At 44.6% G+C, this 18,573-nt stretch overlaps 1 protein-coding gene across 1 annotated transcript; it reads right to left on the bottom strand.

Moving 5' to 3' along the window:
* Window positions 1–11,474: 11,474 nt before the first annotated feature.
* LOC110901813 lies at window positions 11,475–13,040 on the bottom strand. The gene has a single exon (XM_022148589.1). It carries the CDS (start codon window positions 13,038–13,040, stop codon window positions 11,475–11,477), a length of 1,566 nt encoding a protein of 521 aa, XP_022004281.1.
* Between the last annotated feature and the right edge of the window lie 5,533 nt (window positions 13,041–18,573).

The following is an 18,573-nucleotide window of genomic DNA, read 5'->3' as shown; positions in this document are numbered from 1 at the left end:
TGAGAGATGGGCGCTAGTTGAGAAATTCTACCATGGAGTGACGCCTGCTACCAGGAATATGCTGAACACTTCTGCTGGCGGCAATCTGATGACCGCCAAGACTCCAGATGAGTGTACCGAGATGTTTGAGGACATCGCGATGAGTAGCTATGAGTTCCCCGAGTCTAGAGATTCGTCTGCTGCACAGAGAGGCGTGCATAAGGTTGACACTACCACCTCTATGCAAGCCCAAATCGATGCCTTAAAGCAGCAGATGAAGGAGATGCAGGCGAAGAAAGAGCAGCTATGCAAGATATGCACAGGGAAGCATGACATAGTCGTGTGTCCTATTGCCCCTGAGGAGTCACCAGAGCAGGTGGAGTTCGTGGGAAATCGGAATCAAGGAAATTTCGGGGAGCGTTACAATTCGAACTGGAAGAACCACCCGAATTTCAGCTGGAAGAACAAAAAGCCACCGGGGTTTCAGCCACGTCAGAGCTTGTTTCAGGACGCAGGAGCAGGAGCAGGGGCGAGTTCGGGTACGAAAAACCCGACGATAGAGGAGATGCTGAGGCAAAACCAGGATACATTAGCTAAGCAGACGCAGTTGCTCACACAGTTTATCACGCGAGAGGATACTCGACATCAGGAGACACAGTCGAGGTTCATGGAGCACGAGACCTTCATGAAGAGTCAGAGCACTGCACTACAGAACCTGGAGAGGACAGTGGGTTCGCTGGCCGATCAGCTGAACCAGAGGCCTCAAGGTGGTCTCCCTAGTAGCACTGTTGGGAATCCGAACGCCACTGCGAAGGCTGTTACCACTAGGAGCGGACGAGGAGCTGTTGAGGTCGAGCCGGTAGTCGATGAGGACCCGGAGGTCGACGAGGAGATTGAGATGGAGACACCTGCTGGCAAAGTGCACCCTAGGCTGCGCCCAGCAAGTACAGCACAGTCCAGCGGGTCTCCAGGAGAGGAGAAGGAGTTAGAGAAGGAGCCGACGAGGGTGTACAAGCCGACACCCCCTTACCCTGGTAGGTTAATGAAGGGTAAGGACGCAGAGCAGTATGGTCGTTTCATGGAGATGTTGAAGAAGCTGCTTGTGAACATTCCGTTCGTCGAGGCTTTGGCGAAGATGCCAAAGTATGCGAAGTTTTTGAAGGATCTTCTTACGAATAAGAAGAAATTAGAGGATCTGTCGACTGTTACCCTGAGCGAGGAGTGTTCTGCTGTCTTGCAGAACAAGTTGCCGAAGAAAGTGTCTGATCCTGGTAGCTTTACCATCCCATGTCTGATTGGGAATCTTGCTGTCAGCAATGCGCTTGCTGACCTAGGTGCTAGCATAAATCTCATGCCCTATTCCATTTTCGCTAAGCTTGACCTAGGAGAGCCGTCCCCTACGCGCATGAGTATTCAGCTCGCCGATCAATCGGTGAAGTTTCCTAGGGGTATCGTGGAGAATATGCTAGTGAAGGTCGATAAATTCGTGTTCCCAGTTGATTTTGTCATCCTCGACATGGACGAGGACTCTGAGGTCCCACTGATTTTAGGTCGTCCATTCCTTGCCACGGCACGAGCACTCATTGACGTGCACGACGGCAAGTTGACTCTTCGAGTGGATGAGGATGAGGTCACATTCGACATTCAGCATTCTATGAGGCACACCCGTCAGCATGATGACACTCTATACTTTATTGATACTCTCATGTCACATGTGGGTGGCCTTCTCAGCGAGATTTGTGGGAGAGATGCGTCTGATACGCAGGAGGCGAGTATGGATGATCAGGGGAGTGAGGTCACTGAGTTAGATGTTGAGCAGGACCCTTTGTTGCAGGCTACCGAGCCTTCCCCTAGATTCGAGGTGTTTGAGGTCATCGAGGAGGAGGAGATTCCGAAGGAGAGACCGTCTGTTGAGGCTCCCCCGCCCCTGGAATTGAAGGAGTTGCCATCTCATCTGGAGTACGCATTCTTGGGCGAGGGATCGCAGTTACCCGTCATCATTTCTGCTGGATTGACGGAGGAGGAGAAGAAGAAACTGATGAGTGTTTTGAGAGAGCATAGGCCGGCTATTGCGTGGAAGCTGATGGACATCAAGGGTATTAACCCTTCGTTTTGCACGCACAGGATATTGATGGAGGAGGAGTTCAAGCCGGTGGTTCAGCCTCAGAGAAGGCTAAACCCTAATATGCAGGACGTAGTGAAGAAAGAGGTGATTAAGTTACTGGATGCAGGACTGATTTACCCGATTTCGGATTCTGCATGGGTGAGTCCCGTCCAGGTGGTCCCCAAGAAGGGGGGTATGACAGTGGTCGTCAACGATAGGGATGAGTTGATACCCACCCGGACCGTCACCGGCTGGCGAGTTTGCATAGATTATCGCAGACGAAACGACGCCATGCGCAAGGATCACTTTCCTTTGCCGTTCATCGATCAAATGCTGGAGCGACTGTCAGGACAGCAGTTTTACTGTTTTCTTGATGGATTCTCAGGTTATTTCCAGATCCCTATTGCACCAGAGGATCAGGAAAAGACCACATTTACATGCCCCTTTGGCACCTTCGCGTATCGACGCATGCCATTCGGGTTATGTAATGCTCCAGCCACTTTTCAGCGCTGTATGGTGGCGATCTTTCACGAGTTGATCGAGGACTCCATGGAGGTGTTCATGGATGACTTTTCTGTGTTTGGGAGTTCCTTCGATCATTGTCTGCGTAATCTCGAGCGTGTGCTTATTCGATGTGAGGAGACGAACCTGATGCTTAACTGGGAGAAGTGTCACTTTATGGTTCGAGAGGGGATTGAGGTTGATCAAGCCAAGGTTGATGTTATTTCCAAGCTCCCGCCGCCTACTTCTGTGAAATCGATTCGGAGTTTCTTGGGTCATGCGGGATTCTACCGCCGTTTCATCCGCGACTTTTTGAAGATTGCTCGCCCGATGACCCAGCTGCTAGAGAAGGATAGGCCATTCGTATTCGACGATGGGTGTTTGAGGGCCTTCGAGTTGATTAGGGAAAGGTTAGTGAGTGCTCCCATTCTGATTGCTCCCGATTGGAGCCTCCCATTTGAGATCATGTGCGATGCCAGTGACATTGCTGTTGGGGCCGTTTTAGGGCAGCGTAGGGAGAAGCACTTTCATCCCATCTATTACGCTAGCAAGACCCTAAACGACGCCCAAGAGAACTACACCACGACGGAGAAGGAGTTGCTGGCAGTCGTATTCGCGTGCGACAAATTCCGTTCTTATCTTGTGCTGTCGAAGACCATCATTTTCACGGATCATGCAGCCCTTCGCTACCTGTTTACGTAGAAGGACGCGAAGCCTAGGCTTATTCGCTGGATTTTGCTGCTTCAGGAGTTTGATTTAGAGATTAGGGACAAGAAGGGGGCTGAGAACGTTGCTGCTGATCATCTGTCGAGACTGGAGAGCCCCGAGATAGAGAAAACTCGGGAGGATAGGATTGGGGATGAGTTTCCCCATGAGGCGTTGATGTTTTTGAAAGCCCACGAGGAAGGCTTTCCCTGGTTCGCTGATTTGGCGAATTACTTGTCTACAGGTGACCTTGTGGAGGGCATGACATATCAGCAAAAGAAGAAATTCTTTGCGGATGTCAAGCACTACATTTGGGAGGATCCGTACTTGTTTAGGATCGGTGCGGACCAGGTTATTAGGAGATACGTGTTTGGGTCCGAGTCGTGCAGTATTCTACGACATTGTCATGAGGGACCGACTGGTGGCCATTATGGTGCAGCTTATACCGCCAAACGCGTGTTTGATGCGGGATTTTATAGGCCGACCATCTTTAGGGACGCACATGAGTTTGTGCGCAGCTGTGACGCCTGTCAGCGGACAGGAAATATCTCATCCCGTAATGAGATGCCCCAGAACCCCATTCAGGTGGTTGAGGTCTTTGATATTTGGGGTATTGATTTTATGGGTCCGTTCCCTATGTCGAGGGGGAACCGATACATCCTTGTCGCAGTAGATTACGTTTCTAAGTGGGTGGAGGCAGAGGCCTTGCCTACGAATGACGCGAGGGTTGTTGTGAGATTCTTGAGGAGATTGTTTGCTAGGTTCGGGACACCGAAGTCCTTGATATCTGATCGAGGCACCCACTTCTGCAATTCACAGATGGAGAAGGTCTTGAAACGCTATGGGGTCACCCATCGGCTTTCAACGGCCTATCATCCACAGACGAGTGGGCAGGTGGAAAACTCGAATAGGGGGATTAAGAGGATATTGGAGAAAACTGTCGGAAACAGTCGTATCGATTGGTCCGAGAAGTTAGATGACGCTCTGTGGGCTTTCCGTACTGCTTATAGGACGCCTATTGGGACCACACCCTTTAGGATAGTTTATGGGAAAGCGTGTCATCTACCGGTGGAGCTAGAGCATCGTGCATACTGGGCACTCAAGGCAGTCAATCTTGACTTGCCAGCTGCGGGCAAGAACCGGTTTCTTCAACTTCACGAGTTAGAGGAGTTACGCGACGAGGCGTACGAGAAGTCGTGGGCATATAAGGAGCGAACTAAGGCGTTGCACGACAAACACTTGAAGCAGGTGAAAGAGTTCAAGTGTGGGGAGAAAGTGTTGCTATACAATTCCCGGTTGAAGCTGTTCCCGGGAAAGTTGAAATCGCGTTGGCACGGACCGTATGTGGTTAGACAGGTGTTCCCGTACGGGACAATAGAGGTTGAGAGTGAAGACGGTCAGAGATTCAAGGTCAATGGGCATCGATTGAAGCATTTTGTCGAGGGACCGACCGAGGATCGAGAGGAGGAGGTGATTGACCTCCCGGTTTTAAGCACGTGAGAGTTTGTTTCGCACACTCGGGATTTCCCGAGTTGTATAGTTTGTACCATTTAATTGTGTATCCTTTATTTTTGTGTATTGTATTATTTGTATATTGAGTCTGTTATTGTCGTGAGCGTACTGATATGTTTGTCGAGTGTGCAGTTCACAGGTAGAAAACCGAGCCGAGACGTACGAGGGTAACATTGGAAACGAGGTAAATTTAGGGTTTAGAATATAATAATAATAATAATAATAATTCTAATAATAATAATATGTATATATATATAATAAAAATAATAATAATAACAATAAAAATAAAAGAAGAAAAAAATTGTTGTTCTGACATCCCTTACGGACCGCAATGACATATCTATACGGTCCGTAAGCTCTAGGCGGTTTAAAAAGAAAATTGAATTCTTTACGGACCGCAAGGCTTCACCAATACGGTCCGTAAGCCTTTCAGCAGCGGAAAAAAAAAATAAAAAGCCCTAAATCAGACCATCTTTCCCCATTTCAACAACCATCGCCACCATTTCCACCACTCCACCCCATCACCACTCCACCATCACCCACCTGTAAAACCTCCGTCCGAGACCACCGACCCACCACCTCTCCACCACTCCGTTCAACCACCATCACCGCCACCGAATCGCCACCATCCGCCACCAAATCGCTGCAACCATTCACCATCCACCCGGCCGCCTGCAACCACCTTCACCACCCGCTGCCACCATCTCCACCGCCCATACCACCTCCCGAACCATTCACCACATCCTTCACCCGACCACCATAACCGCTGCCCTGTTACCGCCGAAGACCACCACCTGCCTTCCATTCCTCAGAGACCAACACCACTGTTCAGGCTAGGATTCCGCGTCTCGACGACAATCAGGTATGTAGCTTGTATATTTTTGTTGGATCAGTTTGTAGAAATTGAGTCTGTAAATTGTTGATCAGGCTGTACTTGTGTCGGTTTCAGTTGGGTCGAGTCTAGTGTCAGGTCACATTAGTTAATTGGTTTCAGTTGAGTTTCGTGTCAGTCGCAGTAGGCATCTTTGGTAATCCGTTTTATCTGAGAGTAGTTGTCTTGTTTCGGGTCTAGGTGTAGTCGTTTTAATTAATGTGGTAAATTGTATTGTTATAATTGTGTGTCGAGAGTCTAAGGTGCGTCGTAGCGTCGAGCCGTCGTAGGTAATCTAGGTTAAAGTCGAGTCTTGTGTAAGTCAAGGAGGTTGCGTCGCGCCGCCTTCATTGTTGTTATGCTTATTTCCGTTTCGTCGTGTCATGTCGTTAGAATAGGCATATTTTGTCGTTGTTGTACCATTATTTCGGATGCCCATCGCACGATGATATTGAGCCTTGAATTGATATATGTCTAGTACTATTGCGTTTATTGTAAATACGTCGGGGGCATGCCGAAATTTGTAATTTTTGTTGTATAAATTTGTTGCGGCCGCGAACGAAATGCTATACGGCCGCAACTGCCACCCCCAGCACACCAAAAATATGTTTCGTCACGTTCCGTTGCTTTTGTTTACTTTAGTTAGATAAAATTAATTTTTGAAAAAAATAGAAAAATTAAATAAATAAATAAAATTGCATCGTAAAACGTGCTGGGGGCGGTGTCTTGTATTATTTGTCTTGTATTTCTCACTGTTGTAAATGAGTGCAGGTATGGCCTCGTCGTCTTCAGCACAGCCGTCCCACAAGCGAGGACGTTCTTCACACACTCCAGTGCCACAGCCGCCTGAGCGTCCTGCGAGAGTGATCCGATACTCTGAGGATCCACATAGGCCTGATCTTTTTGCAGTGCCACCACCACCAGCGGATCTCCCACCGGAGGAGACTCACACACTGCTGCAGTTTGACCCAGTTTCAGATGAGTTTACAGCTTTACGGAGGTATCTCGGTTTACGCTATCACCGAGCTAGGGTACTGGATTGGGCATTGCTGGAGCGCATGGGCGCTCGGGATAGGTTTGAGGGGTTGATCACACCTCGCTGGAGGAGGTTATTAGACGAGAGGCGGGCGTATCATCATGAGCTTGTACTGGAGTTTCATGCCACTTTCAGGCTCCATCATGTTCGCATTGCTGAGCCTGCTGCTGTCAGCTTCGCCCTTGGACGACGGACACACATTTTGTCTCTTGCTCAGTTCGCCGTCCACACAGGGTTGTATACGTTGGAGGAGACCACGCAGCCTATCTTCACTGAGAGTTTGATGGGATGGACAGACGCAGATTTACCTCAGTGTGTCACCACGACACAACTGACGGCATTTTGGTCCACCATAGGAGATGGTGTGTGGTCATCAGGGATTCCAGCCACACAGATCAGAGATCCGGTTATTCGCTTTATACATCGGATCTTAGCTTGCACCGTACTTTCTCGTTACATGAGTCTCGAGAAGGTTACATATCATGATCTGTTTGCGTTGTATTGTATGGTGGAGGGCCAGGAGGCCAATTTAGCAGTATTCCTACTTCACTCCTTTGACAGAGCTCGAGGACGCGGTACAGACTCCAGGATCTGCATGGATTCATATATCAGTGTACTTGCTGAGAGCTTGGGTGTGCATCATGATTTCCCACCAGGATGGTTGCATGAGGAGCCTGCCGGGTCACTGTTTCGGTTGGGTGACATGAGGCAGATGATAGAGTTGTTGGCACCGGGCGATCCGCCTAGATTTCTTGAGCCGAGGGCCGTGCAGTTGGTTATTGGGGCCGGAGGCGAGGCACATGAGGAGATCCCGGTGGTACCACCTCGTTTCAGGCATGGCGATAGGGAGAGAGCTCGGGTTAGGGGTGCTGGGGCCCCTAGAGCAGCGAGGACAGTTGAGGAGAGGTTGGATGGTATAGAGCAGTCTGTAGAGGAGTTGAGAGATGCACAGGTAGAGATCAAGACGATGCTCAGCGCGTCATTGATTATTTTCAAATTCCTCCACAGGGCCAGCCGCCTCCACCAGGACAGCAGTAGTCAGCATCTGCAGGGATTTTGGGTTACCTTTGTACTTTTCCCTTTATTTTTGTTTTTGTGATCATGGTCTGTATTTGATATATGTATTCGGGGGAATTGTAAGGGTAACCGGTTGGGACTTTTGTTGTACTTTGTATTTTGTATATATATATTGTATATTATGGTTGTGTTTGATATATTGCTTCTAGCCGTGCAGTTTATTATACAGGTTATATTATGATTGGTGAATCACATAGCTGAGCGGTTTGATTATCCACGAGCAGTATCTCACGCATATCAGGGGAGTTTCAGTTTCACTCTTCCTGATTGTTGTTGTATATTTTTGTTTATTTCCTTTTCGTTCACATTGGGGACAATGTGTCTTTCAAGTGTGGGGATGGGGGAATTTTGTAAAATGAGTCTGTAAATACTACTTAAAAAAAAACCACAAAATGAAAAAAAAAAAGAGTTGGTTTTGCGAGTCCCGATCTTTAGCGCATAGAAAACGAAAAACCTTTTCAAAACGTCGGTCAAAAGCGGTTTAATTGTAGAATCTACGAGTCGGAGGGCACTTGTTTCTTTAAGTTGCGGGATCGTAGGTTGGTTGAATCGGTTTTTGGGAAATAAAAGGGTTCGGGATGCCTAGGATAGTGGATTGAGCCGGAGAGTGATTGATTGTGCATTGTCGATATCGGTAGCCCTTATTTTCCACATAATAGTGAGATTTGAGTCTTTACATGTTCATATTTATATGTTCACTATTTTCGTTTCATGTGTGTTTACTGACTTTGTTGCATTACTTTAGAACTTGTGCGTTTTGATTCAGTTTGAAACCTTCGGTTAGGGTTTAGCATGGATATGATAGAGGCGTTAGGATCACCTTGTTTGTGTTACCTTTGTGTTTAACCAGTTTCATCATTACCCCTAGATACACCACTTTGAGCTTAGCCATTCGTTTGTTACCCGTTTGTGATTGGATAGCCGGATCGTGATATGTGATTATTATATTTGGAAAAAAAATGAGAAAATAAATGAAAAAGAAAAAAAAAAGAAAAAGGGAAGAAAAAGTATTTGTGTTAAACTTGTGGGTCAAAGCGACCAATTTGTTAGTGTTTGTTTCGTGATTATCCGGTTTATCGTATTTCCATTTGTGTTAGCCTATTGTGTTCGAATAAAATAACCTACCCGTAGCCCTTACCTACCCAATAAAGCCCTCTTGATCCATGTTGAATCTTGACAATTAGGTGGAATTCTGATTGGCGTACAAGCTTATAATAGTATGCTTCATAGTTCGGTTTTGAGAGTTCACTTGAATTATCACAAATACCAGCCGAGTGTCGAGTGAAATTGTGAGGGGTGTTGACATTGCATGATTGGTTGCTTGAAGGTAAGAAAATCTTGATTAGGTAGGCCCGTTTTTATATAAATGTTATGATTCGTCAACCTTTTGAACGTTGTAAGTCTTGCGAAACTGTTGTGCTTGACGATTAGTAGTTCACATTTAAACTTGTTCGAGATTTGCGTTTTTGTTAAAGTGTTTGAGTTAGACATGCTGCTTAGGATTTTGCTTAGGGACAAGCAAAAGGTTAAGTGTGGGGATGTTTGATATGTTCATAATTATACATATTTTACGTGTCGAATTCCCTACGTTTTGATGATTTTGAATGTGGTTTTCTCGCGATTTGGGTACTTAATCGTTCGAATTATGGATTTGCAGGAATTACTGACGAACCTGCTGATTTCACGGTGAAAACGGAAGGATTATGGTACAGCGAAAGTAACACGGAAAGACGTGTCGGAAATGCAAGGAAAAAGACAAAAAATGGCTGTACAGGACCCTTTACGGACCGTAAGACCTGGTCTTTACGGTCCGCAAGGAGGAAGCGCGCGCCCAGTTTACCCTAATCCCTTACGGACCGCAAGAGGTCAGCCATATGGTCCGTAAGGGGATCGTATTTTTCAAAATTGTTATAAAACCATTGCAGCCGATTAGGGTTGAGATCATTCGCATACCAGACGGCATTGGAGCACATTGGGGCGATTTTGGAGCATATTGGAGCTGTGCAAAGGTGTTTGAAGCTTTCGGTTCGAGTTTGGAGCGTATTGGGTTCGTTTAACATTGGTTTTTCGGTTCTTTTCGCTTTGAACTATGTTTCCAGTTGTTTTCAGACTTTGTTCAGTTGTTTTATCGAATATTATGAGTAGCTAAACTTCACAACTACCTAGGTTTTGATGAACTAGTTGATTGTAATGCGGTTGTGACTTGATTTCGGTTAATTGGTGTGATTTACATGATTTGACTTTGATTTTGATCTTGGTATTGCATGTTGGTGTATGTTAATTGATTTTTGGTTGATGAATTCAGCGGTTTAGGCACGAAGAAATTCCCCCTAGACTTAGAGTTTAATTTGAATCGTTAATCTTAGGGTTTTCGGTTTGGGTATTGTGTTGAGAAATTGACCAATTCAACTAATAATTAAAATTGATTTACTAAAACTTGCATCCTCATCTTTTGACTCGAAAGACGATAAAGGTGAGCTAGGTTATTAGCTAATCGTTGTTGGGTAGATTGGGTGACCGATAGCTCGGGCTCGTTTATTTCATCGCGTTTAGGGTTTCCTAGGATTTCAATGATCTAAGTTAGGTCTGCTTTGCGATTTTGGAATCCTCTCTCAACATCACTGTTTCCGAGGTCAAAGGGTTCTAATTTCGTAGGATTTGGTATCGATAGCTCGAGCCGGTCCGTTCTAGCACTTCACACTTAGTCCTGCTTTCTCACTTGGGACATCTCTAGCGGGGGGTCAATTGAGGGAAATAGATATTTAACCGTTGTCACTGTCACACTAGCATTGCATGATTCTAGGGATTCTTTGCCTAGGTAGCCTTTATCTCATATATATTTGATCACCATTCGCTCGCGTGCTTGTTTTGTCTGCCTGTGTCGTGTCTTGTGTTTGCTTTTAGTTATTAATTAATTATTAAAAACCATCTCAAAATCGAACTTAAAATGGACTATCTATTCGACAGAGGTTTATTATCTAGGGTTTGCATATAGTGTCCACGGATTGATATCCGGTCTTGCCATCTACACTACACTGCGACCGGTGCACTTGCCGATTGTGTGTGGTTTAGGTTGTGATTCCCTTTTAAAACTTGTTTGAATTTAATATACACATTTTCACACATCACTTCGTCTCTACACATCGCTTCAACATTCTCTCCAAATTCTTCAAACACACCTCAAAAGACTCACCATAAACCGAAAAATCATCCATGAACACCTCCATGGAAGTCTCTAACATATCCTGAAATATGGCGACCATACAACGCTGAAAGGTAGCCGGAGCGTTACATAACCCGAATGGCATGTGTCGGTACGCATAGGTGCCGTAAGGGCATGTGAAAGTGGTTTTATCCTGAGCCTCCGGTGCAATGGGGATCTGGAAGTAGCCGGAAAAGCCGTCTAAGAAACAATAGAATTGTTGACCGGCTAAACGCTCCAACATTTGATCTATGAAAGGCAGTGGGAAGTGGTCTTTACGGGTGGCATCATTCAACTTTCGGTAGTCAATGCACACGCGCCAACCCGTGACCGTGCGTGAAGGGATAAGCTCGTTCTTTTCGTTCATGACAACGGTCATTCCCCCCTTCTTGGGGACAACCTGTGTGGGACTAACCCAAGGTGAATCGAAAATGGGATATATCATCCCGACATCTAGGAGTTTAAGAACCTCTTTTTTCACTACATCTTACATGTTGGGATTAAGCCTCCTTTGGGGTTGCACCACCGGTTTATAGTCATCCTCCATGAGTATCCGGTGGGTGCAATAGGAAGGACTTATGCCCTTAATGTCGGACAATCTCCATGCAATGGCCTCTTTGTTGGCCTTCAACACTTCTAACAACCTCACTTTCTCACTCTCCCCTAATTTGGATGAAATAATAACGGGTAATTTGGAATCCTCCCCTAAGAAAGCATACTCTAAATGAGATGGAAGTACTTTAAGCTCTAGGGGTGGGGGTTGAGTGGTGTCATCACTAACCGCTAACACATCGGGGATTAAAGGAATCCCCTCCTCTTCGACTTCACCTACACTCTTTAACTCCTCTTCTTCCTTCTCTCCTACCACTAGGTCCGCTCCACTAATGTACTCTAAACAATGGTCGACACACGAGATAAAGGAGTTCAAAAAGTAGACGGAATGGAAAGGACCACTATAGTCATCCGAACCACTCGGGTGGTTCATGGAACGGTCTATCTCAAAGGTGACTCTCTCCTCACCGACCCTAAGGGTGATCTTACCATCGTAGACATCTATGAGAGCTTTGGCGGTACGTAAGAAAGGACGACCTAAGATAATGGGCACTCTCTCATCCGCTTCCATATCTAGAATTACGAAATCGGCCGGAAACACGAATTTGTCTACCTTAACTAACAAGTTCTCAACTATACCCCTAGGGTACTTAACGGACCGATCGGCTAAAGACAATGTCATTCGGGTAGGTGCAAGCTCTCCTAGGTCTAGTTTCTCATAAAGAGAAAAGGGCATCAAGTTGATACTAGCTCCTAAGTTGGCTAAGGCATGAGTGTTGGTGTTACTACCGAATAGACAAGGGATGGTGAAAATACCCGGATCGGTAAGCTTCTCGGGAAGCTTATTTAGCACGACGGCGGAACATCCCCCATTCAACGGGACGTTGGACAACTCTCCTAATTTTTCTTTATTCCTAAGGAGATCCTTCAAAAACTTAGCGTATTTGGGCATTGATTGGAGTGCCTCAATAAAGGGGAGGTTAATCTTCAATTGCTTGAAGATCTCCAAAAACTGCCTGTATTCCCTAGAGTATTTTTGGTTCCTAAGGCGGGAGGGAAACGGGACATACGCATGGTTCACTAAGGGTGAAGGTCTCACATCTATCGGTGTTTTTTCGACTTTCTTCTCACCTTGGGACTCACCGGGCTGTGCGGTACTTGCTGGGCTTAGCCTGTTTTGCACTTTGCCGGGAGCCTCCATTTCAATCTCCTCATCTATCACATCTCCTTCCTCATCAACTACTCTCTCCTCGACTCTAGGGTTTCCTACGGTCTTGCCACTACGAGTGGTAATGGCTTTAGCATGGGCATTGGGGTTGGGTTGGGTATTACCCGCAAATTGACCGGGTAACCTCTCTTCTAATTTTCTAGACATATCCCCTACGACTCGTTGAAGGTCTTGGAATGAGGCTTGGTGGTTCTTAAGCATGAGGTCGTGTTCACTAAGGGTCTTTTGGGTAGTTTGGTCCCTAACAACTAGTTGACTCATCATGGACTCCATTCTCTCTAAACTACCCCCTAGATCATAACTTGAACTTTGACCTGTTTGACCTTAGTTATTTGACCCCCCATCTTTGACCTGCCCATTGAACCCTTTGTTGAACTGCCCACCTGAACCCCCACCAAAGAGTGAATTTTGGCCCCTATTTGGGTTTTGAGCCATTTGAAAGCCAGGGGGTCCATTTGAGCGAAAAGTGTTATTATTATTAAAGTTATTATTATTATTATTACGCCAACCCGACCCAAAATTATTATTATTATTACCAAAACCGCTAGGTTGACCTCTACCGAACCCTCCTCCTACGTAGTCGACCTGCTCCTCACCAACAAGTAATGGACACGCATTTGTGTCGTGACCCCCTCGACAATACTCACATTTGTCTACCTTAGCCTTAATTTCTTTGAGTACCCTAGACATGTTTTCCAACACCGAGGCTAAACTAGGATCCATTGTGACATGGTTCCCCCCTCGGGCGGGTGTACTAGTAGTGGTGTGGGAATTACCACTTTGATACCTCTGATCGGATCGTGCTTGGGATTGAGACTGAGCAAATGCCTCAAAACGCTCTCTACACTCAGCTACTGTAAGAATACCCATCATATGCCCCCCGCATTAGTGTCGAACCTATCACGAGTCTCTTGGGTGAGACCGTTGTAAAATTTCTCACACAAAGCCCAATCAGAAAGACCATGCTGGGAGCAACGAGCACAAAGGTTTTGGAAACGCTCCCAAGCATGGTAGTAAGGCTCGTCGGGCTCCATGCGAAAAGAGTGGATTTGGTCCCTAAGACGTGCGGCTTTAGCGGGCGGGAAATACTTGTTCAAAAAGGCTTGATGAAGCTCTGCCCATGTGGTAAAGGTACCGGTTGGTTGAGAGTCCAACCAAGTAGCCGCACGGCCGGCTAATGAGAATGGGAAAAGCTGTAGGTAGGTGGCATCGTTGGGTGCACCGTGAAGGTTAAAGGTAGCAAGCATACGAGAGAAACGGTTTATGTGAGCCGGGGCGTCCTCATCGTCCCGGCCATGGAATTGGATGGTATTGGTGATGGCTTGCATGGCATAAGATGGAATCTGCCATGAGTTGTCATTGACTATGGGTGGGACGGTGATGGGTGAAGCAAGGCCTGTAAAATCCTGAGTGGCCTGCTGATGGACGGTTTGCCTAGGGTTTGCCATTGGTTCTACTATCACTGGGTTACTAGAGGTACTAGAAGTAGGGCTTTCGGGTGGGGAATCCTTAGGCGAACGGTTTGGTGGCGTAGGAGGTGGGGTGGGTAACGGGGTGAAATCGAAATTTGGAAAACGAGAAGAGGATGAAGAAGCAACCTGAGGGCCTTGGCCCAACTGAGATGATGACTGCTTGACTGGTGGTGGTGGCCCGTGCGAGCGCAGATGTGGCATCCACTACAAGCAAAAACCTGAACACAAGAAAAGCAGATAGAAGTTACTACGACTCAAGATGAAAACAAAAGACACAAAACAAAATAAAACACGTAGCACGTATTTGTCACTGAAATCTATCAAAGCTAATGAACGCGATTGCCAAGAGTCCCCGGCAACGGCGCCAAAAACTTGATGTGTGCTAACAGACTATAAAAATTAACTAAATTAGACTCTCTAAACTAGACACGACAAAGCTTTAAATTCTAGACTCGACCTAAACCACACAATCGGCAAGTGTACCGATCAATGTAGTATAACCTAGGAAGTCCGGATATCGAACCACAGGACTCTATGTATCACGCAAATTAGACTCTAACAGACACTGACAGACACGACTTAACTTGTTTTAATTGTTTGGGGGGGGGGGGTTACTGAAAACTATGGAAATCTATATTAGACTACTAAAGTAACTAGAACTGGACTAGAGACGAACGAAGACTGTGAACTTTACTTATATGAGAACTGGACCACCTAGACAAGAATCCTGGATTGTTTTTAAGAGATTACCGATTAAATTAAATGCACGAGTTATGGAACCGGGATCATATGATACTAAACCTATTAAGAATCAACGAGGCCCCTTGACCCTTCTCAAGGAGAAACCTGTGACACTACCTAGGCCGTTAATCCTACCGGTTATTAGACTTCTTCCCAGTTATCTAATTATTGTGTAAGTACCCTAATGTTGACCTATTCTTTCCTAATCCTAGATCTAGGGTAGTTTGAAGTAATAGATTTGACTTGATAGACTAATAAGACCGACAGGTAAACCAAGACATAACCTTTCCCAAGGCCTATCTAAAGCAATTCGCCGGGTAAGACCTACCAATAGCCCCTCACTTCCCAGTTATTAGGACTAGTAGAACATTAAGACCTAGCAAATTATTATTAGTTACTTCTAGAGGTTATCGCGCGATTCTCCCTAAAGAATTAAGATCTATTATGTGATATAGACACTCACCAAGATCTAAACCCTAGCATGACTCTATGTTGTGATATAGACCGTCACTAAGAATCATACGAAGCAAATAACAATAATAAACCGAATCAAAGCACGCATACACATCAAATCATTAAATCAAACCTTTTACAAGACACAATCAATCCATAAACATCGTGCAAATAACGAAAAAGGTAAAATCTTTATATCAATCCAATCATCATAGTCTAGGTGGTTTATGAAGTTAGCCAAGCATCTTAGTAAATGAAAACAAAACAAAGATGTCTGAAACAGAATTTATTGTAACAAAGTTCAAAGAAAGTAATCGATAAAACAAGGGATTAGGAAACCCGATTGATTCTTCGATTCTTCAATCTCGACTCGTACCAATGATTCCCTTGCCTTCGAATCTCCAATTTTCTCCAAAGAATGCTCTCCGAATGCTTCAAAGTCTCTCTAATTCGTAACTAGGGTTTCTGTTCAGTTTCTTGGTAATTAAAAGTCAAACCCTAATTCGAAAGTCAAATCCGGTCAAAATTAGGACCCTCGCGTGACGCAAGGGTGGTGTGGCGTCATGCGGCGCTTCAAGACTTGAATTCTTTGATTTTTTTTATTATTTTCTGGTTCCTAGCTTCTTCGACGCGCGTACGAATCCCGTTTTTCTTCCGAACTGCTCGTTTTTCAACACTTTAAGCTACGGGACCTGAAATAAAAGCTTAACGTCAGCAGTATCATAGTTCTAACCTAAAACAGACTCAAAACGACTGAAAACTGACCAAAATATACACTATAAACATATGTACTTTTCAGTACATCAGTTCTATTAGGTCTATCTGTAGGTTTAATTTGAGAGCATGTACCCTTTTTGGCTTCTCATGATGCTTTTGACTAAAAGCATCAGCTACTACGTTAGCTTTTCTTGCGTGATATTGGATATCACAATCGTAGTCTGTAACACCTCGAATTTTTGTGTCCAATGATGTGTTAACACGTGTCGTTTGGTCACACGTGGCATCTATAATAAATAAAGGACTAAATTTGACAAACCTTGAAAGTATGTAAATTCGAGGGTTATAAATGTCAACAAGGGTAAATATACTGTATAGTAACCCTAAAATAATGCTTGTACCTTCAAACGAATAAATCATAGATCGTACGGAAGCGAAACGCGAAAGAAAGTGAGAGATTACAAGCTACAGGGGTTAACTGTGTCAACATGTTTAAATTATACCTCTGAGTGACCCTTTAACGTTCCCAAGGCTTTGTAACGGTATTATACACTCACTAGAATGTAATATATATATTTCGCGAAGTTCCGTTGTAAAACGAGAAAGTTACGATCGAATTCATATGAGAAGGGTTAAAAGCGTCAATAATATAAATTAAGGCCTTCTGAATAATAAATAAATTAACCAGGGGCTTAACGATACGGGTAAATGGAGCAAGGTCCTTAATTGTAATTAATCGAGGACCATATCGCAAAGTTACCCCTTCAAACCCGAAAGGTCAAGATATTAATTATCAAAGATTCGTTATTAATTACAAGATTTTGTAATCATTTGAAAAAGATTTATTTTTAACCCCTTACGGACCGTAAGGGGTATGCCTTACGGACCGTAAGGAAGTGAATGATTGTATTTGATCCGCCTATGGCTTACGGACCGCAAGGCCGAAGCCATACGGTCCGTAAGCGATGCCCATCGACAGATTTTTGGCTGTTGGCTGTTTAAAGCGGCAAAACACTCAATGATGGGTCTTCCAGACGTATGGGCACCCCCTACTCGACCCATAACACTTAGGGACACCTGCCCATCATCCATGAGCACTTGTAGACCATTGTGTGATGATCTTGGACCATGTCTTTGGCTATAAATAGCAAGCTTGTGTTCATAAGTTCATCACAACTCAAACTCACTCATCTGGTCATTTCAAGAGCTCTCAAGTCTTCTTCATTGTTCTCTAAGCAAGTCTTAACTTCTGTAAGTTGCTTAGATCCTTTGTAGTTCAAATTATGCTTAGTAAATCACTAGAAACCAAACCGTCGTAAATACGGTTTGACTTTAAAATAAATCCGAGATGGTTCAGTCTTATGACGAATCAAAGGTAGTTATGAGTTGGTATTAATGTGGGTAATAAACCTCTAAAAGGGTTCCCTCCGATCACCACTCTAACTAGCTCAAATGTCGAGTCAAACGATCGGTTAAAAAGTCAACAGAAAGCTATTTTTGCGATTTATGCATAATCTGTAATGTATATGCTATGGAACCTGTTTAGACACTCATAAAACATGATATTAAGTATATAAACTTGTTTGCGCTCGTTTGAATCGACCATTTGCTATATTGAACCGGTTCGGAGCCGAATGTCGCAAAAGTTTGACTATTGCTTTGACTTCAGTTCTGACCCGTTTTAGTGAGGTATAGAGATGCCTTAGGACTCTCTTTGGACCAGGTTACATGATGGTATAAACCTCTGTGATCGGTTCATGATTTGTCCGAGTCTTTTACGCATTTCCGTTAATCGCCTAAAAGTTGACCGTAACGGCCTTTTTAAAATAAAACGAGTATTTCGGACACGTGAACGGACCAGAACCTTGCTTATTAAATTATAAGCATGTCCTCAAAGTTTCACGTCGATCCGAGGTCTAGAATGAGAGTTATGCTAAATAGCGCATTTATAAGAAACTTTTGTAATAAACGGCGCAATTAGCATAACGCCTATCTAAACCAAGATTTCGTCACCAAAACTTTTAACCACTATTATAAAATAATATTTTTGGAATTTTAAAGATTTTTAATAATTTTTACCTTGCTCATAACCTGCGGTTATGGCTACGGTTCGGTAAATACCGAATATGCCCTTTTCGGCCAAAACTTGAGTTCTACAAGGTCTTTTGACCCGATTCCAGTTGCTACTGATCTTAAATAATAAATAAAGTATTTTAGACTTTACAAACTGTTCGGGAAACTCAGATTTCCTGTAGAACTCGAAAAGCTCTTTAAAAATCTTTAAAATGACCGAAAAACCCCTACGGGGCGATATACTAACTAAAACTCGTTACGGGCATCACGGAAGGTAGCCTAATACCACAACCTCTTTAAGGCATATTGACTTAGGAAATAAGCGTAAGACTCTCATGGTTAACCGTTTC

Source organism: Helianthus annuus, chromosome 13 (assembly GCF_002127325.2).
Source record: "Helianthus annuus cultivar XRQ/B chromosome 13, HanXRQr2.0-SUNRISE, whole genome shotgun sequence".
In the NCBI taxonomy this organism is placed as follows: Eukaryota; Viridiplantae; Streptophyta; class Magnoliopsida; order Asterales; family Asteraceae; genus Helianthus; species Helianthus annuus.
Note: the sequence above shows the minus strand (reverse complement) of the source record. Positions and strands in the feature narration are given on the sequence as shown.